General features: G+C 35.8%; 3 protein-coding genes across 9 annotated transcripts; 2 read left to right on the forward strand and 1 right to left on the reverse strand.

Annotated features, from left to right (window-relative positions):
• Nucleotides 1-1,917: 1,917 nt before the first annotated feature.
• LOC121244981 (transcription factor bHLH96-like) lies at nucleotides 1,918-3,751 on the forward strand. Its single transcript, XM_041143237.1, has 3 exons — nucleotides 1,918-2,752; nucleotides 2,983-3,405; nucleotides 3,547-3,751. Exons 1-3 carry the CDS (start codon nucleotides 2,258-2,260, stop codon nucleotides 3,640-3,642), a joined length of 1,014 nt encoding a protein of 337 aa, XP_040999171.1. The 5' UTR covers nucleotides 1,918-2,257; the 3' UTR covers nucleotides 3,643-3,751.
• Nucleotides 3,752-11,589: 7,838 nt separating this feature from the next.
• On the forward strand, nucleotides 11,590-14,024 carry LOC121245008. 2 transcript variants are annotated; one of them, XM_041143277.1, is made up of 7 exons: nucleotides 11,590-11,764; nucleotides 11,938-12,081; nucleotides 12,171-12,448; nucleotides 12,551-12,619; nucleotides 12,693-12,775; nucleotides 12,873-13,075; nucleotides 13,711-14,024. In XM_041143277.1, the coding sequence occupies exons 3-7, from the start codon at nucleotides 12,246-12,248 to the stop codon at nucleotides 13,804-13,806; spliced, it is 654 nt and encodes a 217-aa protein (XP_040999211.1). In that variant the 5' UTR covers nucleotides 11,590-11,764; nucleotides 11,938-12,081; nucleotides 12,171-12,245; the 3' UTR covers nucleotides 13,807-14,024. The 2 variants fall into 2 exon arrangements, with proteins under 2 accessions (XP_040999211.1, XP_040999210.1); XM_041143276.1 differs by having other exon boundaries at nucleotides 11,591-11,764; nucleotides 11,938-12,448.
• A 1,794-nt stretch (nucleotides 14,025-15,818) lies between these two features.
• On the reverse strand, nucleotides 15,819-24,058 carry LOC121244740 (protein NPG1-like). Of its 6 annotated transcripts, XR_005936489.1 has the most exons (9): nucleotides 23,917-24,058; nucleotides 23,761-23,818; nucleotides 23,188-23,301; nucleotides 22,778-22,950; nucleotides 20,816-21,068; nucleotides 19,499-20,709; nucleotides 18,808-18,955; nucleotides 15,947-16,316; nucleotides 15,819-15,873 (listed from the first exon to the last, which is right to left on the reverse strand). XR_005936489.1 is itself a non-coding variant. In XM_041142941.1 (8 exons), the coding sequence occupies exons 3-8, from the start codon at nucleotides 23,237-23,239 to the stop codon at nucleotides 15,997-15,999; spliced, it is 2,151 nt and encodes a 716-aa protein (XP_040998875.1). In that variant the 5' UTR covers nucleotides 23,240-23,301; nucleotides 23,761-23,818; nucleotides 23,917-24,058; the 3' UTR covers nucleotides 15,819-15,996. The 6 variants fall into 6 exon arrangements, 5 of the variants coding, with proteins under 5 accessions (XP_040998875.1, XP_040998873.1, XP_040998876.1 ...); XM_041142941.1 differs by having other exon boundaries at nucleotides 15,819-16,316; nucleotides 22,778-22,944; XM_041142939.1 differs by having other exon boundaries at nucleotides 15,819-16,316.
• Between the last annotated feature and the right edge of the window lie 208 nt (nucleotides 24,059-24,266).

The following is a 24,266-nucleotide window of genomic DNA, read 5'->3' on the forward strand; positions in this document are numbered from 1 at the left end:
GTCATGACCACTTCAAGAAATTTGAGACGTTAGAAGAGGCTACTCAATCCCTTTTTAAAAAATAAAATTAGACGATTGTATTCTAGATTTTTTTCCTATAACTTATTTACGTCTATATTAGTTTTATAGATTATATTTAACATTGTTATGCCAACATGTGAATATATATTATGTTTTCTTACTATTTCTTTTAATATATTACTTATTGTGTGATTTTCTTCCTAATTATTGTAGAAAAAATGATTGAGATGCAATCAGCCTCTGAGCAATCTTCTCCTAGTGATATTGACATATTTATGGGACCTGCCTGATTTGGTAAAAGGTTTGGGACGTTCTTTCAAGTATGTCGGTTCATCCTCCATGGCCTCGACTTCAGAAGTTAATAATCTTACAAAAGATTTGGATGCCGCACGCTAAGAAATTGAGCAGATGAAATCGAGATAACAGAAGTTTGAGGCTCTTTTATCGTGACAGTCCGTTTTAGAGATGCGTTTGCAGGAGCGAGAAAGAAACTAAGAGGAAAGAATATGCATTGAAGTTCAAGAACAAGTACAGAGGGAAATACTGGTCCAGATGGAACATGTTATGTCACTGCAAGAAGATCGCGTTGGGTAAGGAAAGAAGAATAAATAAACCCTATCATTGTTCAAAACTTTTGTCATCTAATTTTACAACTCTCTAAAACATTTTTATGAGATGATATTATTTGTGGTATAATATGATACAATTTATATATTTTTTAATGTTATAAATTTATTAGTTCTGATCAATACGTTTGAATGTAAACAAAGAACGTTCAAACATGCATTTATGTTTGAATTAACGTTCAAACATAATTACACAGACGTGTGATATATAAGTTACATTCGAACTTATATACTCCACAAACGTTCAAACTTATTCTGTTATGATCAAATGAATATTTCTTAATGTTCGAATGATTAAAAAGATAAGTTCGAACATATTTATTAACCATCTGGAAGTTTAATCTTTGACGTTCGAACATAAAAATCAAACATGCGAATGAAAAATATCAAACGTTGGATATTTATCGTTCGCCTGCTAATCGGTCAAGTAAACATTCAAACATTATTTGATACATTCGAACGTACTTTCTGTGACAAAATTTGATTGTCACAAAATCTCTCCACATTCGAACGTTGCATCTCATAACAGACTTTCAACTGTCACCAAAAACAAAACAAAAAAAACTTTTAGTGACTGTTGTACAGTAGACCATCACAAAATACTTTCTATGATGCCTTTTTGGTGACGGTTTCAAACCGTCACCAAAAACTTTCTGTGATGATTTTTTTTATTTTTTGTGCCGGTTTCGTTCATCATAATAAATTAAATCTATTGCAGTGATACCAATTAGTTTGCTGTCAAATTGATTAACATGCATTTAGCTATATCCCAAGGATTAATTACTGATCTATTAAGTATTAACTTTGGTAAAAACTAGATAAAAGTAAAGAACACATTATGGTTTATCCCATGCATCCGATCAATTTTCTTTTCCCTAGCTAGCTCTGTGTCACTTCGTGAATGCCCCTCAGAAAGTTTCCAAAGTTCTTCTGCACAAAAAACAAAACAAAAATAAAAAACATGATTAGAAAATTTATGTGGTGAATAAGCAAACTGTTTTTATAATAATTATGTTTGGTAGGGAAGCAAGCTGCCTTTTTTAGAACTATATTTCCCTTGTCCTTCATCAGAAATGTTTTGTCTTTCGCCCAGCCAAGAGAATCTCTCTCCCTCTCTCTCTCTCTCACATTCTTGGTCTAGCAGCGAGCATTGAGCATTGACTACTGACTAGTCTACGATATGCCTGACGAAGACAAAAATGAAAAAAATAAATAAAGAAAGAAAAATAAACCATGTCTACACAGTCTCACGTGCAACACGCTGTAGCTTTTGTTTGTAGATTAAATGTCTTTAAAGTCTCTGGGCTTTCTTCATATATGGGGTGTAGAATATGATGGAAAGGTGAGTTTGTTCTGTCTGTTGGGTACGTAGCTCTTTAATTTGGGCATATTCCAAGTTGCCTTTTCCTTTGTTTTTCTCAGACTAAGGTTGCTTTTTCTTTTGAATTTGGTGTGTTTCTTTGGGGAAAGCTAGCAGTAGTTCTCCCAGCTTTAATTAAGTATAGGTCGACACCCTTAATCCCTGTCTTTCTTGTTTGTGTGTTTGTCTTACTTGTTTGTGTGTTTGTGAGAATTAGACTAAAACTATTCAGATCAGAACGATAAAAAAAATGGCATTAGAAGCTGTAATTTACCCACGAGGTCCATTTAGTTATGGCTGCAAGGACTTTTACTACTTGGGAGGAGGAGCAGGAACTTGGGGCTGCATCGATGATCTTGCTTTCCAAGAAGATGATGACAAAACCCTTCTTGGCTTTCTCGATCACAACAACATAGAGCAAGGCTTCCAATCAAATTGGGATTCCGAATCTCCTTCTGTGATGCAAAATGTCAAGGAGTGGGATCCGAATTCTTCCCCTGAGGCCTGCACAGATGATCAGTCACTCACAGGAATAAGAAGTCCACCTCCGAGGGAAGTCCCGGCGCCGGCTGCGGGAACCACGACATCTCGGCGCAAGAGAAAGCGCACCAAGAACAGCAAGAACATGGAGGAGATTGAGAATCAGAGGATGACCCACATTGCTGTTGAGCGCAATCGCCGTAAACAGATGAATGAATATCTTGCTGTGCTGCGGTCCTTGATGCCACCTTCTTATGTCCAAAGGGTATGTTGCTTTTTTGCCCTTTTTATTCTTTTCCCTTTTTCCCTTCTCTCAAGAAAATCGATTCATGAGCCTACTTTTTACTTTATACAAAACCCAAGATTCAATCATTGTACTACACAACGCAACTTTCTGTGATTGAGGTTTTCAATTATAACTTCAAAAACATCATGCTTTGATCGACCTTCTGTTTTTTTCACTGCAAAAAATTGATACCTTTCTTTGTTTAATAGGGTGACCAAGCATCCATAGTAGGAGGAGCAATCAATTTTGTAAAGGAATTGGAGCAGCTGCTGCAGTCCAAGGAGGCACATCAGAGGAGAAAGCAGCAAGAACCAGAATCTTGCTTTCCTTCATCACAACCTTTCGCACAGTTCTTCATCTTCCCACAATACTCGAGACGAGCAGCACAGTGCAGCAACACATCTGCTGCAGAAAACGAATCCATGGCTCAGAATCAGTGGGCTGCTGCTGCTGCGGAGGCAGACATAGAAGTAACCATGGTGGAGAGCCATGCCAACATCAAGATACTCTCAAAAAAACATCCCAGACAGCTCTTGAAAATGGTGGCTGGATTTCAAACTCTGGGGCTCACTATTCTCCACCTTAATGTCACCACTGTAGATCAAATGGTGCTTTATTCTGTAAGCGTCAAGGTTAGTCAGTACTCAGTACAATGAAAAAAGCTTAATTAGTTCATTATATATTGCTTTATTCGATTTAATTGACAGATATTTCACAGCTATCATCAAAAGTGGGGTTTAATTTGTTGAATACTTTTGTGTAAATTGGGTCAGGTTGAGGAAGGGTGCCAGTTGAATACGGTGGATGAAATAGCAGCTGCTGTTAATCAAATGCTACGAAGAATTCAAGAAGAAGCTGCTTTCACCTGAAACCAGAAAACACTGTTTTTTTCTGGCTTTTTTGTTTATTTATAATTTTACTTTTGTAATTGGGGTTCTCTCCCTTCAGAATGAATTGACTCAAATCTTATTTTATTTATTTCCTTTCCTTTTCTCTGTTTTCTTTCAAGAGTACAAAACTTCACCCAATTCAGTGCATGTTTTCCGCTTAATAGAGTATTAAAATGGTGAATATATTAATGTAATGTCACAATAGAACTAGCCAAGTGGAATACATAACCCTCTATTATTAACTTATTTTCTTTTTCTTTTTATTTTTAAAATGTGAAATTTAGATATTGAATAAATCAAACCTTGGAATAAAAATGAGAGGCTAGTAAAAATAAAGGCTTTGCTTTTGATAAATTGTGTTGGATATTTGGACCATTTTATACTTGCTAATTACAAGTTGGTAAGTTAAAGACAATTATGTTGTGATGCCTCATACTGAGGGTCTATTGACGAATATGTGTAGGTAGTGTATAAGATCTCATATTATTTCGGAGTAACAAGTTTGTATTCTTTATAATAGTTTTAATGGGTCTCCTATTATACCATTGACTCTTTTTTTTTAAAAAAAAAAAAAAAGCAAAACATCATCATATTGCTATATAAAGTTCAATCATTACATATTTTCTCCCTCATTATATCACTAAAAATAACATTAGGTCCAGGTCTCCTCAATCCAGACCTTTTCACCCTCTAGAGCCACCGCATACTTAGCCAACAAATGTGCCAGTGTTCCCTTCTCTAGGAACAAATTGCTGCTTCCACTCCTTTCTTCCCCATAACAAGCTTTTGATATCTTCTATAGTGAGACCCATCTAGGAAGAGTCATCCTCTATTCTGTTCACTGCTTTGATGATTGCCAATGAATCCCCTCCCAATATCACATTTCCAAATGCTAGATCATTGCATACTTCAATAGCCCTCCAAAGCGCATAACACTCTCCTAAAGTTGATTGGGTAACATGCCTTCTATTAGCACATACTGAAACCAATATCTCCTCCTTAGCATCACTTATGATAATGCGCCCAACCCCATTCTCTTGCTTTTTGGATCTAAAGCAGCATCCCAATTAGCCTTTACAGCATTAACATCTGGTTATTTTCCAGCATTTAGTAGATCTTCCTGCATTAGTTGAGTGTCTCTCATTCAGAAATTCTTGGGTAGCTTGAAAATCTTTCATACCTTCACTAGTCATCTAAATCACCTTCCTTGGGCTGTAGAACTGGTTCTCAAAAATGAACTTGTTTATTCTTAACCAAATCCTGCGCACGGTAGTGGCAATCCACTCCATCTCTGCCACCCTTTTAAACTTTCCCTTCAGTTTCTCCCACAGCTCAAGAAAATTCTCTTCAAATGCAACCCATTTATGAACTGGACTTGAGCTCTTTGCCCACACATCACTAGCAGATGGACAACTCCAAATGGCATGCATCAGAGACTCCTCGTGTCTTTCAAATATTGGACATAGAGGATTATCTACAATTTTCTTCCTATACAGATTATTCCTGGTAGGCAGAATATTATTCCCTGCCTTCCAAATAAACATCTTCACTACACCAGGGACATTTAACTCCCACAAGTTCTTCCAACTTGCCACACTTGAATGCTCCTCCAAGGATTCCCCCATTACTCTTCTTCTGTTCATATCCACATGGTATGCACTCCTTACAAAAAAGCCCCATCTTTAGTATATCCCCAAATTAACTTATCATCTGCTCCAAGCTTGCTTAAAGGTATCCTGCATATTTGCTCAGCTTCTTCATCTACAAATTTCTCTTTGACAAGTGCCTCATCCCACTCTTTTGTTTGATCATTAATTAGCTTGTTAACACTGTCCTTTCAAGTCCTAACTAAGAATCTTTGTAGGAGATTGCACACAGAAAGATGAGGGAGAAGATAACCATTAACAACCCCATATTCTGATTTTTTTCTCCATTGTCAACCTCCACTTTCAACTCTCTTTTAGTAAGCCAATAGCTTAACACACTTTTCCAAATCAGAGATGGATTCTCCTAAGTTTTTCTTCCAAAAAGCTGGTGCTTTTGAATTATTTATCTTTATAGACTTAAGCCACAAACGACAAACGCTTCTGAATCATTCTCCAGCCTTGCTTGGCAAGCATAGCTAAATTGAAACTCTCGACACCCTTCTGCATTCCCCATCTTCTCCCAACTTCACTGAATTTTCTTAGCCAATCTCTTTATTATCCCACCAGAATTTTGATAACATCGAATTTAGCTCCATACATAAGGTTTTTGGCAATCTGAAAGCACTCATAGTATATGTGAGGATTGCTTGAAGAATAGCTTTGATTAAGATCTCCTTCCCTACATGAGACGAAATTATTTTTCTAACTCTCTATCTTTGTCCAAACTCTCTCTTTAACACATCTAAAAGTATATATTTTGACTTCCCCACCATAGCAGGCCCCAAATACTTTTCATAATTGTCACACACAACTCCCTTTGCTTCTCTAATTAGAATCTTCCATTTTTCACCTTCATCAGTATCGAAACTAAATAAAATGGAGGTTTTTTTTCCTTATTGAGGACCTGACCAGAGGCTGTTTTGTACCTGTGAAGTATCTCGAGTAGCTTGCACCTTTCTTCCTTCTTTGTTCTCCCAAATAATACACGATCATCTACGAAAAGCAGGTGATTAATTCTCACACCTCCCCATTGACTATCCTATTGAAATATAGATCCATATGTGCTTAGACTAGTTATAAAAAGAAAAAAAAAACACAAATAAATTTTTTACAACACGCTTGCATATTTTGAGGCTTAGTTTGGATAGAGATGTTTCCATCTCATCTCATCTCAAAAACACTACAAATAAGAACAATTTTTAATTTCAAATTTTTAACTTTTTCATCTAATCATTACATAATTATTACAAATTTTCCAAACTTTCAAATATAATACAAAAAATAATTCAACTTTTTTAAATATTAAAACAAAAATAATATTAAAAAATTATATTCTAACAATATTTTAACTTTATAATATTTTTATTTAACTTTTTCTCTCTTATTTTCCAAAACTCCACAAAATAGTTGAACTTAAACTATTTCACTACTATTCACAAGAGAAATTCTATTTGTAATCCCTAAATAGGAACTGCATGTACAAACCCTTCATTAAATAAAAAAAAAACTATTTTAAGAAGGATATTATTATAATTTTAAAAAAATTTAAAGATAAAATTGACTAAATTTACAATAAAATTCTTAAAATGAGACTATACATAACATTACTCTTATTCACATATCATTTCATCTCAACTAGTTGTACCTAATTTCACTTCCAGACAATGTTGCGCTCTTTCCTCGAAGAATGTGGTCTGCCAACTTTCACATTTCTCTTTATTATTCTTTTGAAACGGAACGAACATTAATCACTTCTTAGTTTCAATTTTCAAACAATCAATGGGCTCCACGCACCAGCTGATCATACAATTTGCATTTCAAATGCATGGTATAGTTCTATTTCATATCAATAACTTAATTACCCCCCACATCATTTTCTCTTTGGTACTCTCTGAGTTCTTGATTCTTTTTACTTTCTTTGGCAATTAAGGAATTCAAGTAGAAAATGCTTTGGAATTGATAAGGTGCTATAAAAACTGTAAGGTATTTATAATATTAAATGATGTTACATGTTAAGGAGAAATGTAATTAGCTGCTATTATATATACATTGAATAGTCTCTATCCATCCAAAACCAACAGAGCTATTATCAGAGGATTATACTCTTGATTAAACAGCCACATCAATTTTTTCGTCAAGAAGTTTATGAAAAATTGGAGACAAAAGTCCTTTTTTTTTTCCTCCTCCTCCTCTTCCTCCATTTTTTGAATGGTAGTGTGGTGCTTGAGACACTCTTTTTTTTAAAAAAAGAAAAAAAAAGGAAGAAGAGAGGGCGGCACCTCCATTTATTAATAAAACTCTCAGAATAACTAATAATACAACTTCACTCTAAATAATAAAAAAAAAAAACATCCTCCAAATAAAACGATTAGAAAAAATCTATTCATCATCTAAACTCCTATCATTCTCTCATCATCTTATGATGTGGCATTAGATGATAGGTTTACAAATAAAATATAATAAATAATTTTTAATTATCTAATATAACATTATAAAATAATAAAAGAATAATCAAAATTAAAATTATAAATAACATTACTCAAAAGATTATTAACGAATATAAAAAATATCCCATTTATCCATGCGAACAAGCCTACGAAGTCTACCCAGACCAAAAACATCTCCTAAATGAGATACTCATTTATGACTCACTTCCTTTTAATTTTTTATTTTTTTTTATTTTCAAAATGCAGTACATCTGTCTCCTTAATTTATGTCACTTTCTTAGTCAATACTAAATTCTTGTGCGTGTCAGTAGCTTTACTTTAATTCCTCTATCACAACTAACATGCAATAGACTACTTGGCCTTTGCCTCTTCTTTCTTCGATTAAGATGGGCTTAATTCCAATGTGATTTAGACCCTTGGCCAGGCTTATAATCATGCTGATTAATATACCAACACATGGGTACACTGTGAAACTTGAATAACCGGATCATAAGTTCAAATGCTGAAAAGCAAGTGGTGTGCTATCAATATTTGCCTAAGGTGCTGCTACACCCACCGAGGGGAGCCACCTAACGGCTAATTTTTTTTAAAAAAAATATTTTTTTAAAATCCTTTAAATATTTTTAAAAAAATCAGAAATTTATTAAGAAAATATATTCTTAACTATTAAATAATAATAAAAAAAAATACAATTGGTGGATCTTATCAGTCAGTTTTGTCTGTGGGAATAATATCATTGCCCCTTGCCTAAATTCAATACATCGTTTTTCCTCTTTGAAACAAATTGACGGGTTGTTGAATGAAAATGAAAATGCATGCATGATAATAAAAAGTGATTTAACTTTATTCATTAAAGTTTTAAATCCGTACCACAAAGATCTGTTAGATTTGTGTTCTCACTTTAGGTGAAAAAGGAAAAAGCTACGAAGGCTAGCTACAGGAACAGAGGACGAAGCCAACTTGCCATGACTCCATTCATTCCATCATTATATCCATGCAATGATTCATGCCCAAACTTCAACGCAGAAACATTAGCTCTTGTTAAGGTCCTATCTCCTCTTAAGGTCCCACATGTTGATAAATGGCTTAAACTTTTGGACTAAGAATTATAACTTTTTTTTTATCTAAAATAATATTATATACAGTTATAAAATACTGTATAAGTATTATACACTAATAATTTTAAAAAAGATTGAAATATTTTTTTATATGAATTCTATTTTTATTTACTTTTTTTAAAATTATTATATAGTATTTACGCACTCACAACTGTAACTATTTTTTTTTTTTTTTATCTAAATCCCTTTTGCCAGTAGGATAAGAGATAGACATGAATTTCACTATCAATATTAATTTGTTAAAAAAATCTAATTGTAAGCAATTCTGCGTACTAATACGAGCATCCATTATTCAAATGATTGGTTAAAAAATAAATTTTATTGAAAACCGTACTAATTTAAATTTAAAATATGAAGGTAACAATATTAGTACGCAGATTAGTACACAAACTTACTTGTACATAACAAAACTCTAATTTGTTCATGAGCAATATGGATCCCAGTATTAACTAAACTGTGGAGTTTATATACTGTGTATCTATGCATCTTAAAACATGCTTAGATCAACGAGTTGATAAGTAGGAAGAGGGAATTACATAACAGCTTGTTTATTGGTTATCCACTCAAATAAACTAAAGAGATTCTGATATATCAAAATAATACAGTTCATCATGTAGATGAGAGAGAGAGAGAGAGAAAAAAAAAAAGACAAAATAGTAATTCAAACAGCTAGGGTACTGTTACTATGAGAGATATATAGTGAGCCCAACAGTGGTGTGCGTATAATAAGTGGGGGGTGAACTACAAACCCTAGATAATCTCTTATATATGTTTCCAAGAAAAAAAAATGCCGAGGAAATACGGAAAATCAAGAAACTGGTAAGAGGAAGAAGAACTTGGTGCTTGGACTTATGCTTGGGCTTGGGCTTCTGGCTTTTAGACATGGAATGAAATTTATCTATCAAGTTCAAGACAAATCACCCCATCTTTGATAGGTACTAATCATCTTCTTAGGGCTCATGTATAAATCATTTTTATTAAGAAAATACAAACTTAACACTCAAGACTATTCATAGCTTTGTTTAAGATTAAATATGAGACTAGTGTTAGATAAAATTTTAGAGTGTGTAGGTTCATACACTCTCTTTAAAAGAAAAGTAAAGTCTACCATTAAAAAATAAATTTTTTTTTAATATAGATTCTATATTTATCCAATAATTTTAAAGGAATGAGCGAGAATTGCACACTTTTGTACTTTGTAATCTTACTGAGAAACTAATCTTTATGACCTATGTTGACGTCATCCAATTTGGACGGTGACGGCCCATTATTTCTCCGGCTGCAAGAACAACTAGGGCAGAACCTTGTTTTGAAAGCATATTCCATAACAAGAAGAAGAACGCCGACTAGAAAGGTAAGTGAGATCACAAGGTAGAGTACTGACTACTGAGGAGTTATGGAAAGTCCATGTTATGGAATATGAGGGAGATGATGGAGGAGGAGGAGGAGGAGGAGGAGAAGCTAGTGGTGGGCGCACCGGTTAGTAGTTTTCCGGGAGAGGTTCACGGTACGTTATAAAATTCATAGTCTCGGGTTGGGTTTGTTTCTGTTATTGCAGGGAATTGATCTAGAGTACTCTTCTTTGCTTCCTTGCCATTGAAGTGAAGAAAGAGCTAGTAGCATCATAAGCTGGAGCCTGGAGATCAAGAGACGATGAGGAGTGCCCTCTTTGAAGGGAGGTTTAACTTTAGATTCAATTGGCATTGGGTTATTGCACTTATTCTTTGGAAAACCCATATATGTCTGCATGCAGTAGCTAATTATAATGCGTTCACGACAAGCTGGTATTCGGATGTAATTGGTTGTTCCTTCCTTTTATATTGCATTCATTGCTCTTAGGTAATTTTTGTTACCAAGTCTTAAATCATGACGGCCTCATTCTATCAAACAGTTGGTGCCTACGGTTTTCGACTAATTTATAGTAAGATTGGCAAATCCACAGTAGGACTTCTTGCTGCATGCATGACTCATGAGTTAAAAGCTCAGTTCTAAATTGCACCTTCTTGTTGGTTATGGCCCATAAGCTTGCTGGACCATGAGTTCATTTTGATGCGGGCCGCGAGCCTCTTTGAAAATTCCACGAGCCACAAGTTTGATGGACCATAAGTCCAAGTTTATGTGGCCCAAGGCCCATTCAGATTAGATATGGACCATGAACCCCGGAGATCATAAGTCAAATATGATGAGTGCTTATAGAAAGATGGAAAATAAGTAAAGGGATTAGATAAAAATAAACCTAAAAATCGATGTGATTTGGTATGGTACGTAAGATTATAAAGTTATTTTTATAATAAAATAAATCTAACAGATTTAATGAAATCATATTAATTTATAGATTTATTTTTACATAATCTATTTATATATAAAACAATTCTCTAAAATGATAGATAAATGATATGAGCTGCATGCGGATTATAAGTCCAATTTCTCGGAGAGCTCATTACAAATAAAGAAGTGTTGCAGCTATAAAAAAAGTACATAAAAATAAATTTATAAATAATTTTATATAATATGTTAAATCTATTTATAATAAAAATAATTTTAACGTAACACATTAATTTGTAAATTTAATTAAAATATTTGCCGTAAATCCAACCAACAATGAGTGCAACACAACCACCATACACGGTATTGAGGTTATTTCAATCCCTTGTCCGAATTACAGGCAATTCAGTCATCCGTCTGGGATTTGTTGGACCCATAACCTCTCTCGGTGATATCATGATGGAAATTCGAAGAAAATGACTACAAAGCTTCTCTTTCCAGAAAATCACCGACGCCGAGCATTTTCACGATTACACGAGAGCCCGAATACAAGCAAAAGCAAACGTGCACGTTTTTTTTCCCCTTCTTTTGGTTGACTGTTTCAATCTCAACAAAGTCATACTGGGTAAGTACGATACGGCGATTTTTTCTTTCTTTTCTTTATGTTTTGTACGAGCCTGGCAGCCCAAAGTCATTAATCGCAGCGGCGCACTCGGTACTTTCTCTTCTCCGGCACGTTTAATTATTTCTACGAACGTTCCTAATGTTTTGTCTCCAATGTCATAAAAAATTATCCAGATGACGCGGATTAGAGCGATTGACCTTTAGAAATTTCCAAGATCGACTTGGTATCCCCATCCACGCAAAAAAGGGAAAAAGAAAATGTTGCAACCGATTATATATTTGAAGGCTCGGCCATTACCGCCAGTCAAGTTTCCCAAACAGTATTTCTCTTACTGGCACGTTCTCTTCAACCTGAAGTTCAAATCTCCTCCAAGTCTCCATCTTAATCCCAAAATTTCTATTTTCTCAGAAACTTAGATCAGTTTTGGCACTTCAGCAGCACTGCACAGACTGTTATAGAAATTCCTAGATAATCGCAGGTCATGTCGGCATCAAGTTCATCTCTTTTACGCACTGCTCTTCCCATTGGCACTTCTCCCAGATACCCATCTTCATTTCGTAATCCTAGTCTTCTTCCGATTACCTCAAGACGCAATATTAAAAGCTGTTTTCTTGGAACGGGTCAGGGTTTGCAATTTCTCAACCCCGGCTTGGGAGATCTAATCGTCAGCAAAACACACCTGTGGTAGTAGTTTTTTCGTTTTTAATTATGCCAAAGAATTTTTGGATGATTTATTATTGAACATATGATATTCGGCTGAAGTTCTATATGAATATAATGACGTAGGGACATGGCTGCCGGTATCAGTGGACAACCTGGACCTCTTGTTCCATCTAATCCCTCTCCTGGCTCATGGTATTTTGAAATCCTAACAGGAATGTTATTGTTATTGTCTTCTTTCTCATAATTATTGTTAAAATCCTAACAGGAATGTTTGGATTGCTGGAATTCTTGCATCAGTAATTCTGCCATTCTTGGGGTTCAAATGGGGGCCATTAATGAAACTGAAAAGTAAGGAACTCAAAGCTGTTCTTGTCCATTCTACCAATTATAATGTATATATTTGCATTGGACCACTCATTGTCATTGACATTAAGCCAACCTATAGGTGAAGTTGACACGGTGGTGCAGATAGCGGAAGATGTAACGGAGACAATAGAAAGGGTGGCTGAGAAAGTGGAGGATGTAGCAGAAGAGGTTGCCGATCACCTTCCGGCCGGTGGAAAACTAAAAGATGCTGCTATGTTTATCGAAAATTTAGCCAGAGAAACAGCAAAGGATGCCCATTTAGTAGATGAAGTGATTGACAAGGTCTTTCCTAATCCCTTTCGTCACCAGTACTAGTAATTGCATTACCTTGAGTTTCCTTATATCCTCTTTTCAGTAATGTCAAATGTGAGACGATACAATGTCAACCAAGAGTGTTTGAAACATAGTGGTTTAAATCAGCATGCATCGTGGTCCGTGTGATCCTATTTGCTTGTTAAATCACAACTTGTCTTAATAGCTTGCTATTGGTTTCAGAGGTGGAAGCCTCTAAATGATGTATGACCAGAGACACTTGACCATGTCCAAGTGTTACTTGATAGCTTGGTGTAGCACGTTTTAAATTGTTTATGTAAATTGAGGATAATAAAACTTAGAATAGAAATAGCATTCCTCTGCTCTTTTATCTAATCTGGCTAAAGATTTCTGGTTAGGTTACCCATTAGTCTCGCTGTTGGTGACAAGATTAGTATATATTAGAGATGAGTCCCACTTGTTCAATAGTTTATTCCCTGTTGCTGTGCCAATAAGACTCGAACTTCATTGACTAGTCTGATTGCTTCATATATGGCTGCCACGCGGTTTCGGGTGTTTCCTAGCCTAGATAATCATATAAAGCCGTGGAAACAACCAAAACATTTCTTGGTAGTAACAGTTTATATTCATATACAATTTTGCAGGTTCAAGAAATGGAGGACAAAGTGGAGTCATTCTTTGAACCAGCCGTTGATCAAGGAAATGAGATGCCTACAGAAGTAAATGGCCAACAAAAGTAAACAAGAAATAATGACATTACAGTTACAGTAGGTTGTAGGCTTTGACTTGTAATTTGATCAACAGAAAATTGAAATGATATGCATCTTATTTTTTTTTGCATTCTCTTCTCTATTTGTAGCTGGAATCTAAAGAAAAACCAGTGTAAAATGATGGATTCCAGTCATAACGCAAATAAAATACCAAAATTTAACCATCAGCTGATGGATTTTCATGTTTATTTTTCTTTTGAGATAATGAAATGTAGTTCAGTACAAGTATTAGCTCAAGTGTCGTAACAATTAGACAATAGAAGAGACGATGATTAGTGCGAAAAAACAAGGAGGTGTTTACTTGAGCAAGAAATATTTTCCAAATTGGCCTAAAAAAAACCATATTTTCTGAATGGAACAAGGTTGAGAAACATGTCTCTTTCAAATGTCGAAGTGGTGGATCGTGATCTATATACGTTGTGTTTGGCACTTGGCACCAATTCAAGATCGAAGCTCCAAACTCATGTCTCCTTGGACCTTGGTCACCCTATAGCTTTAACGACTTACTCAAATTACCCTTACAGGACCTCTTGCTGCATGGATGACTCGTGACTCCATGAGCTAAGCACAGTTCCAAATTGCACCTTCTTCATGTTGGCCATAAGCTTGCTGGACCATGACTTCATTTTGATGCGGGCCGGGGCCGCGAGCCTCTTCGAATATACCTTGAGCCACAAGTTCGATGGACCATAAGTCCAAGTTGATGTGGGTCACAGGCCCATTTAGATAAGATATGGACCAGGAACCCGGCGGATCATAAGTCAAACATGACGAGGGCTAATAGGAAGATAGATGATGATATTGAGGTCATTGCAATCCCTTATCCGAATTACAGGCAATTCAGTCATCAATCTCGGATTTGTTGGTTGGATTTATGTTGTGTTTGGATATTGAGCTAATTAAATTCTTTATAAATAGTAATGAATTAAGATAGTGAAATAAATTTTGTAAAATCCACTTAAAATGAGTTTAGGGTGAGTTTGGATCCTCAACTTATTTCAACTCATCATTACAACTTTTTTAAATTTTAACATAAAATATAATAAACAATTCAATTTTTTCAAATCTCAAAATAATAATAATATTAAAAAATAATATTCTAACAATATTTTATCATTTCTACTCAACTCAGTTTAACATCCAAACGCAACCTAAATAATAAAATGAGTTTATATGTATTTATAAGAAATTAAAAAAGATTTTGGATCTTATGTGTAAAATAGTGTTGATTTGAAAAAGATTATGAATCTCATGTGTAAAAAAGTTTTAAGTTAAAATGAATTTAGTAATTTAAGAATTGAGTATTTAAATGTTAAACTTAGGACTAGTTTAGATTTACAGATGAGATAAGATAGTTTTAAATAAAAGATAAAAATTTAAAAAAATATATTATTAAAATATTATTTTTTTTTAATATTATTATTATTTTAAAATTTAAAAAATCTGAATTGAAATTTAAAAAAATTAAATTATTTATTATATTTTATATAAAAATTTAAAAAAATTATAATAATAAGATAAAATACTTTTCAAATCTAAACGGAACTTAAGTATCTACAACTTTGTAATTAGTGATTGAAATGACAAATCTTGATTGTGTGGAAGTGGGTAAGACTTCCTTATCTCCGTACAAGATTGACTTGGTGGCCTAAAAGTGGGGAAAAAATCTTGCAACCGATTATATATTTGCAGGCTCGGCAATTGCTGCAAGTCAAATTTTTCCCACAGTATTTCTCTTACAGGCACGTTTTCTCTGCCAACCGGAAGTTCAAACCTCCTCCATGTCTCCCTTTTCGTTCCGAATTTCTATAACTCAGTTAATTTAAACAATAATTACTCAGTTTTTATCATGACCTCATAAATTTAATAATGGAAACAATATTGTACTAATGACGTGTCCCTCCATATTGCTGAGGCTGTGAAGCTCATGCGCGCATTGATAATAAATGGTCCATCCCAAGATATAGCCTTGCAATGTTATCTTTTCATCATGACTGCTATCCCAGAATAAGAAAATAAAGCAATGAGGAATCTCTACTGCAATGAAAATGTAACAACATTAGCAAACCCATCCCATCCTCGATCATAAAATAAAAATGAATTTCTCAACAAATAAATTTTAAAATTTCACCTCATAAAAATTAAGATATGGGAGCTCTGTCAAAGAATAGAGCCAAAGCTTTCGATGGGATTAGATTCTTCAAGCATGGAAGCTGCCTGGAAGCAATCTGCAGCATCAGCTATTCGTCCATCATCCCTGTAAACCATCCCCAGGTAATACCAAGCCATATGGTTGGTAGGATCAATCCTCAATGCATCTGACAGCAAGCTTCTTCCCACAGGCAATGCCATAGGGCCCTTCTTTGACATCAGAGCACCAATCAAAACTTTGCAAGGAACATAACAAGGTTCTAGTAAAAGGCCATTAATATAAGCAGCCGAAGCTTCTTCGACCTGCCCACGACCTTCCCACATTATACCTGGTAGAAATTAAGACAGAAAATGAGAATTCTTGAGTAATTAGAATGTTCAAGCCATATTAGGTCCAGCACAATATAAGATTCATTTAAAGCAGCCTGTAACAAGTTTTACAGCTAAAAAATCTTGCTTAAAGCCATTGAAGCGGGTCCTTATCTGAATGAAATCGGCCATAATCCCAAATATGGTAGCAAAGGCAATAGAGAGATGGAGTGCTTGTCGTGCTCTAAAAATTACGTTTCAAAGGTGAGTAGTCCTCCTTCGCTTTCCCATCCTATTTCGAATTTTTCAGCCAACAACAAAAATTGGTGGGACCCACTACAAATATATATTTTACAATATTTAAATATGTTTATTAATATTTTTTAATTAATAATAAATATTACTTTTTTTTAATATATTCATAACTATCACTCAATAACGATTAAATGATTTTCAATTATTGGTGAGGCCCACCCTTTTATCAAATCCCAAAAAATAAAAACTATCTCATCTCATCTCAGTATCCAAACGCACATTTTTTTACAAACCATCTCATCTCAACTCAAAAATCTCACTACTATTCAAAATATCGCATCTCATCTCATCTGAACTGCATAACCAAACGAGGCCTTATGGTTTTATATGAGCCTAAGATGTATTGTCTTGGAACCTTAGGAGATTGAAGGAGGAGGAGAAAGAGTGAAGGGTGAGAAATTTGTTCAAAGAATGGAAGGCCACTATAATGACTTCAGAGGACAAAACTGGTTCCATAATATATGGATAATACTGTTTGTGGGCTGTCAAACGTGTAAATTGTTGTTGTCCGAACTCGAGAGTCTCAGGTGGGATCTTATGCTAGGTACAAGCCCCAAATGTACAAGGTTTTTGTAGAAATGTGGGTTTAACTAGTAGGTTTGATCTTCCAAGACTCCGTTAGGATCATGTCCCAATTCTCCTTGATTGCAGGAATTTCTAGGCAAAAAAAGGTATATCAGATTTGAAAATATGTAGCTAAAGTCAAAAGGTTTCATGGAAAGGATAAAACACTGGTTGGGTTCTTATTGCTTTCTTGGTTCCCAGAGTTTTATTTTGAAAGCTAATTAAGGTTGTGGAATGGGGCATTTGAAAATGTGGATACGTGGAAAAGGCCTTGGGGTTGGTGGTATGCTCCCTCCAAGTCTAAGGTTTGAATCTTATTAGGTGCTAACAATTTCTAGAGGCCACCAGACTGGGGAAACTTTCCCTTGAATCACCTGATGTGCACTTACAGGAAACTCCTTGCCGAGGGCTTGTACACCCCCAGGATTAGTTGGGACTTAGTCCTCGAACGGCAACAGATAGAGGAGGATTTATTCAATCACATAGTTTGGGCTCCATTCTTAGATACCCGGTGCCAAATAAAAAAAAAAAAGATATGTAGAAAAGTATTCTTCTAAACCAGGTTAAAGACTTGGAAACTTTATTAGAAGAGAGCTTTATGAGAAGAGGAGAAAATGGAGAACAAATTAGGTGTTATATCAAGATGGGTCTCTTTGATGGGCACAAGTACAAACGTACATAATATTCCTAACCTAGAGGGATGGGTTGTTACAGGTGATGAGAGCTTTAAACGGAAAAAAAAAAAGACCCTCGGGCCTGACGATTTTTCATTGGCCTTTTGGACTTACATACAACGGAAGTGTTTTTGGACTTGCATACTGAAATTAGGTTTGTCAAAAGCCTCAATACAACCTTTATTACTCTCATTCCAAGAAATCCAGGGTATTCAATTAGAAAGGACTTCCAATCCATAAGTCTTGTGAGTGGAGTCTACAAGATCATTGCAAAATGTTATGTGAATAAGGTCTAAACATATTTGGAAATGATCCTATCTGTCTCATAATGCTTTTATTAGGAGAAAGTAAAATTTTGGATTCTGTTCTCCTCGCTGTGAATGTCTTGATTCTGATATCCATTCTGGTCTATGTTTGAATATAGCAGATGGACAAGCAAGTTGGGACTTATTGTTATACATGTTGAGATGTGTTTTGGGGGTTTTTAATTTATTTATAAAAAAAGGTGGTTTTGGGGAAATATAATGCAGTTGGAAGGTGCACACTATATACATGGTACGTTTTTTAGTCTAGCTGAACAATACTTCCAAAGGATTTTTAATACCTATCGAGATTGTCTTCAGGGGAATCCTTGAATGGCACTTAGCAGAATGATCACTTCTACAGCAAATGATGGTTTTTAGTCAAGCTTGTTTATGGGTCCAATGATCCTTAAATCTCTCACTTGTTTGCAAATGACACTTTAATATTGTTTTGAGTTAAATGCTGATCTAATCTGGATCAGAGTCAGTGCTGCAAAGCAGCTGGCTTAGTTTAGAGGATACAGCGTTTCTAATAGGCCAACAACCAGCAACATGTAAAAGACATCTTAGGGCAATTGCCATGTATTTTCCGTGGAGTTCTAAAATTGGTTCTGAATTCACTAGTTACTAAAGAATAAGAAAGATTTAGCTCGGACCTTCAGTGTGCAGAGCTTCGACAGAGTACTGTTTCAGCTCTTTGGCTTTTCCCAAGCATATCTCCACATCCTTCCAATGAGAAATACTAGAGTATAAATTTGCCAGACCATGCCAAACTTCAAACTCATTGACTTTATCATCCTCAACCTATCATATACGAAAACAGAGAGAGATGAATTAAGAACAATAAACTTGGTGGTCTTGATTGTTTGTATCACGTAATGTTATCTTTTCGTGAAGAAACAAACCAAAACCAAATAAGTTTAAAAGAACTTATAAAATTGCAATGAATTATATTTCTAGAAGGAAAGAATATAAAACCTTTAACAACATATTAAATTAAAACATCATAGCAACTAATTCCAAGGTAAGGCATCATTAACATTCTCTTAAGGTAAAGCAAACTCCCTTTTTATAATTATACCAACCTGATACAAGCTCAGGAACGATTTCAACGTTAGTTACTTTACAATCATTTGCATCTGGATAAAGTTATACAATTTAAACCTACGGTATGCCCCTTTAAGCTGAAGCTTCGACGAGTGCCTCAGAGACATTGTACGATAACAGAAGAATATCACTTCTGCAACCTCATGCCAATAAATAATGCATTTGGCTGATGAAATTATTATTAAAAAAAATATTTTCTCAGATTGAAGTACAGCAAGTAAAGAAAATAGAATATATAACCTGAGTAAACTTTCTAAGGGGCCCATAAGATTTTCTCTGGGCTTGAACTAATGCAAGGAGGTAACGATAAGTCTCAATAGCATCTGTGAGTAGTGACTGGGAGACCTTTAGCTTTGCTTTCACCCTGAGAAGTGGTCCCTGTTCCCATTTTGTAGTCTCATCTAAAGCAGCATCAGTGACCACCTCAGCATCTGTGAGTCGCTGTTGGGCAGAAAAAACCAGAGCAAGTAATCTCCAACCTTTTAATATGGATCCGCCTGTTTCATCAAGAAACTTCTTCGCATATTGTAAAGCAGCATCCAAATTTCGGTGCTCTGCACGCTGAACACCCAACTCAAAAATCAAGTCCGTATTATTGTGGTCCAAAGCAATAGCCTCATCTAATGACTTCAATGCTTCAGATTCAAGACGAGACCTCTCGAAGTCAGAAGAAGATAGTTTAGCCTGCTTTCCCAAACAAAGGCCCAACATGCGAAGACCCACACCCTTTATGTGCTCATCAATTCCCTGAGCATTATTAATTGTCCTCCGTGCATATTCCACTCCCTCAGCAGCTAAATTGGAATCCTCACTGCATATCTTGGCAGCCAATAAGAGTGCAGTGAGATCATCTGGTTGTTCATGTTTATGTAAAGATTTTCTCAGTAAGTTCAATGCAACCTTGTCTTGTCCAGCTCCACTGTAGCAAAGTGCTAAAGAATTCCAACGGTCGACACGATGATATACCCCAGGCATTATCTCTTCAATTTGCTTAGCCAAAACAGGCGTTTGGCAGCATAAAGATAGAGCAAAAGTTAGGTGCTCCATCACAGATGGATCCCATTTAGTCTTACCAAGGATAAATTTCCTCATAAGAATCATCAAAAGTAGGATTGCCTCCTCTAGATTATTTTTAGGTACATACGAACTATCAATCTGGACAGCTAAACTGGGTGGACCAGCCTCCACTCCACCGTACAGCAAAAACAATGCAAAGCCTTTCTGAATTCTAATGCAGCAATCATTATCAAGGTTCCATTGACTAAGGAGGGCACGTCTATAAGCAGAAATTGCTTCATGATAGCAACCAGCTTGCTTCCAGAGTTCTGGAAGGAGCTCTACAGCTTGGCTGACTGTCTCTTGCAATTTACTCTCCACTTGAGCATCAGGAATGCCTTGGTAGAATATCCTCTCTACAGCATCAAGCACACTTTTACATTCATGAGCAGCCTCTGCAAATCCCCATGAAGCACGGGCTCATTTCTGTGTTCTGAAATTCAAATTTGAAAAGGACAAAAGCCAAAAAAGGAAAGGAATAAAACCGAAGGTATATCATACCACTTAAACGCCCCAACTTTTGAAGAGACTTGGCTTTTAAGTATATGGCTTCAAGCACCAGGCTAGCAGCATGCTGTGAGACTGCATGCATTGATTCAGTGCGAGATCGACCCTTCCTGGAGGGTACTTTTTCAGCAATGGAAGGTTGCAATCGCTGTATGGCAGCTTGGAGATCAATGCCCTCAAACACACGCAGAGCTCCTTCTACATTACCTCTTTGATACTCCAACTTCCCAAGAAGAGCTCTTGCTTCCTGTAAATTATATGAATTATACATGTAGTATCGCTCTTACATGCCAGCAACTATAAGATTTGAATATACAATAAATAAACATTTATAAGCACAGAGCTTCATGGTCTTCCCAAGCATCTGCATGGCTTATATCCTAGCAATCTGACTCAGTAAATGATTAAAAATTACATATCATTACAAAACAGGAAATTTCCATATGTAAAGAAGGAACATACATCCCACCACTCCCCAACAATACAAACTCGAAATGCCATATTCTTCGACACTGGATGGAAATCTTAGGGGAATAAAGATGATAACAAAAATATCAGAACATAGCAATCAAACCCACCAAAAAAGTGAGTTAATTTCAGAGCATACTCTTTTATTTTCTATTGATATAGGTATGGTTTGGATAGTGAGTTGAGATGAAAGTTGAAAGTTGAATAAAATATTATTAGAATATTATTTTTTAATATTATTATTATTATTTTAGAATTTGAAAAAATTGAATTGTTTATTATATTTTGTGTGGAAATTTGAGAAAGTTGTAATGATGAGATAAGATTAGTGGAGATCGTTTCTTAATCCAAACGGGGCCATAATCTTATAGCTTAAATCCATACTAAATGAGTGCAATCCCAATTTTTAACATTACAAAGCACATTCACATCATATATCTTTGAAAAATGCTATTCATCGTCCTTTCAACCATCATTGTTCCATCATCCTCAGATGTGGCATCAATGACTAACTATTAAGAAAAGATAAATGGTTTTCCAATCATTTAATGTCACACCAGATGATGGTGAAAAGTGATGGTTAAAAGAATGATGAATAACAGTTCTCTATATCTTTCTCCAACCATAATGATTATGATAGCAAGAATTTCCCGTGTTTGATATCATAAAACATCCTATTTTGTTTTCCAATCATGTGTGAGAATCAAACATCTGTTGCCATACGAGGTGCACATAGAATGCAGCCAGAGAAGCATGGTCGTGAAGACATTCTCTGAAGAAATGGAGAGCACTATAGAAACTGAAAGGACCAATTGGTTCCTTTACTCTTTTGCAAAGACAATTGGCCATTACTATAAAGGGACCAGCCTGAAACGTTAAAAATCTCTAACAAGCAAGGCTCCAAGGAATTTTCTAAACAAATTAGCCAACATAAACCAAATGACATCTCCCCTCCTAGAAGCAAAGTGAGTGGGGTGAAATCACAGGTTCATCCACATGCTGGTATTTACCTATCAAAAGAAATATTGGGCGAAGATTTTGCTTACAGAAAGATGCCGTTCTACCTACCACCATTTTGAGCTAAGAATATAAGTGAAATATCTAGGGTATGTACAAACGGGGTATACAGCACATGACAACTAATAAAGAATTTATGGGTTAATCAATAGGATCTCTATTAGTTCACTTAAAAGCTTCGGCAGTATAATGCTAAGAGATCTAGATCCCCAAAAAGCTTCGGCAGTATAATGCTAAGAGATCTAGATCCCCAACCACAACCACACACCCCCCCCCCCCCCCCCTCTGAGAGTTTATTTTTCCACTGAAACAGATGGTGCCCTGATCGAGGACACCAACTGCCACTAATGCGCACTTCACATATAGAGCCCTGCTAATCCATGATGCCTAAAGAATATGGGAACGATATATCAAAATGAAAATGCATGCATGTTCACTTAATAAGAGCTTCATTAACATAAACATCCTAACCTCAAAATTGAGCGATAAGCCTTCCCGTAACGAAGATTCTGCCTCTTGAATATTTCCCTCATCAAGCTTAGCCTCAACTTCGGCTGTTTTCATGCAAACGCCATTTGCGAAGACTTCTCGAACCTCCCTGCCACCCTCAAGTTCTCCGGACTCCATGGATTGGCTTCCTACAGCTTTCGCCCGAGATCGTGGTCAATGATAATGTCACCCCGAAGTCCTAAATTTGGATTAGACTCTAAGCCCGTGGGCCAGATTTGCTTTATCATTTAAAATTCTATGATTTAATTTTAATTTATTTTTCTTGATTGATTATTTAAACTTTTAGGCTTCTAATTTTACATGTAGTTAGTAGGATTGAAAAAAAGCTGAATGAAGGCAACTTCGCGAAAGCCCTTGCGCACAAAGCGTACCTGGCGGGATTTGGAAATTGAAACAGTGCGTTTCAAGTGGATGCTCGTCCATTCTTCTCCTCCCTCGTCTGTTCTCACTCGCCCCCCATCTCCCTCATCCATCTCCCTCTTATTCTGCATCCACACAACACTCTATTATTCTTATGAGTTACTTCATTTTATTTTTTGTTTGTTTCCAATAGCTTCTTGCTATCTTGTTTCTCCACAATATGATTGTGTCTCAAATATCATTTTCATTGAAGAAGCTGCAGGAGGGTAAGATATTATAGAAGCTGCAGAGTGAGAGGCATACATAAAGGGATTTCATCATCATTGCCTGCTTTCCGGAACTGTAACAGGTAATGAGTATATATTTCGAGTGTCTTCCTAAGGACAAGTAAATCAGCTAATACTTGGGTTCTGACAAGTCACAAAAATCTATAGATCCAGAAGAATTTTAGAAAGCAAGTCAACAAGAGTCTGTAAGGGAAAAAAAAATCTAAAGAATTGCTATGCGAATATGTAAGTTTTGGAACTGATTACATTCTCCCTATGACTGATGGCGTATCTATTTTCACAATTTCACAATCTTACCAATTTTACGACATTAATGCCTGGAATCACTGTTTGTCTGCATTTATCATTGTGGAGACTGATTCAAACACAGAAAAAATGATCAAAACAAAACAATAAGGAATTGTAAAATAATAGCCAGTGTTGAACTATATGGAGTTTTGAACTCACTACCACCTTGGTTTTTTGGGGCAGATGGAAGGGTTGTGAAGCTCAAGCTTCGGCCATGAAAAATACAGATGAAAGGGGCAAATGGTTGAGAGAGACGACGACGCCGACGATTGGGTGGAACGCAGCCGGATGGAATACAGGGCGGAGGAGTGCAGCGCAGTCGAGAAAAAATGGCTGAGAAAGAGACGTCGGTCGCAGAGGAAAAATGGCCTGCGAAATGAGGTGCGAAAATGGCGGAGACGACGATCAAGTTGGAGACCCAGATCTGGGAATGGGAATGGAGACGACGTGCTTGGGCCTGGGGTAGACGAAAGACGATGTTCAAGGCTCTATTCACGCAAAATGGTGAAAGAAAT

This window comes from Juglans microcarpa x Juglans regia, chromosome 8S (assembly GCF_004785595.1).
Source record: "Juglans microcarpa x Juglans regia isolate MS1-56 chromosome 8S, Jm3101_v1.0, whole genome shotgun sequence".
Classification (NCBI taxonomy): Eukaryota; Viridiplantae; Streptophyta; class Magnoliopsida; order Fagales; family Juglandaceae; genus Juglans; species Juglans microcarpa x Juglans regia.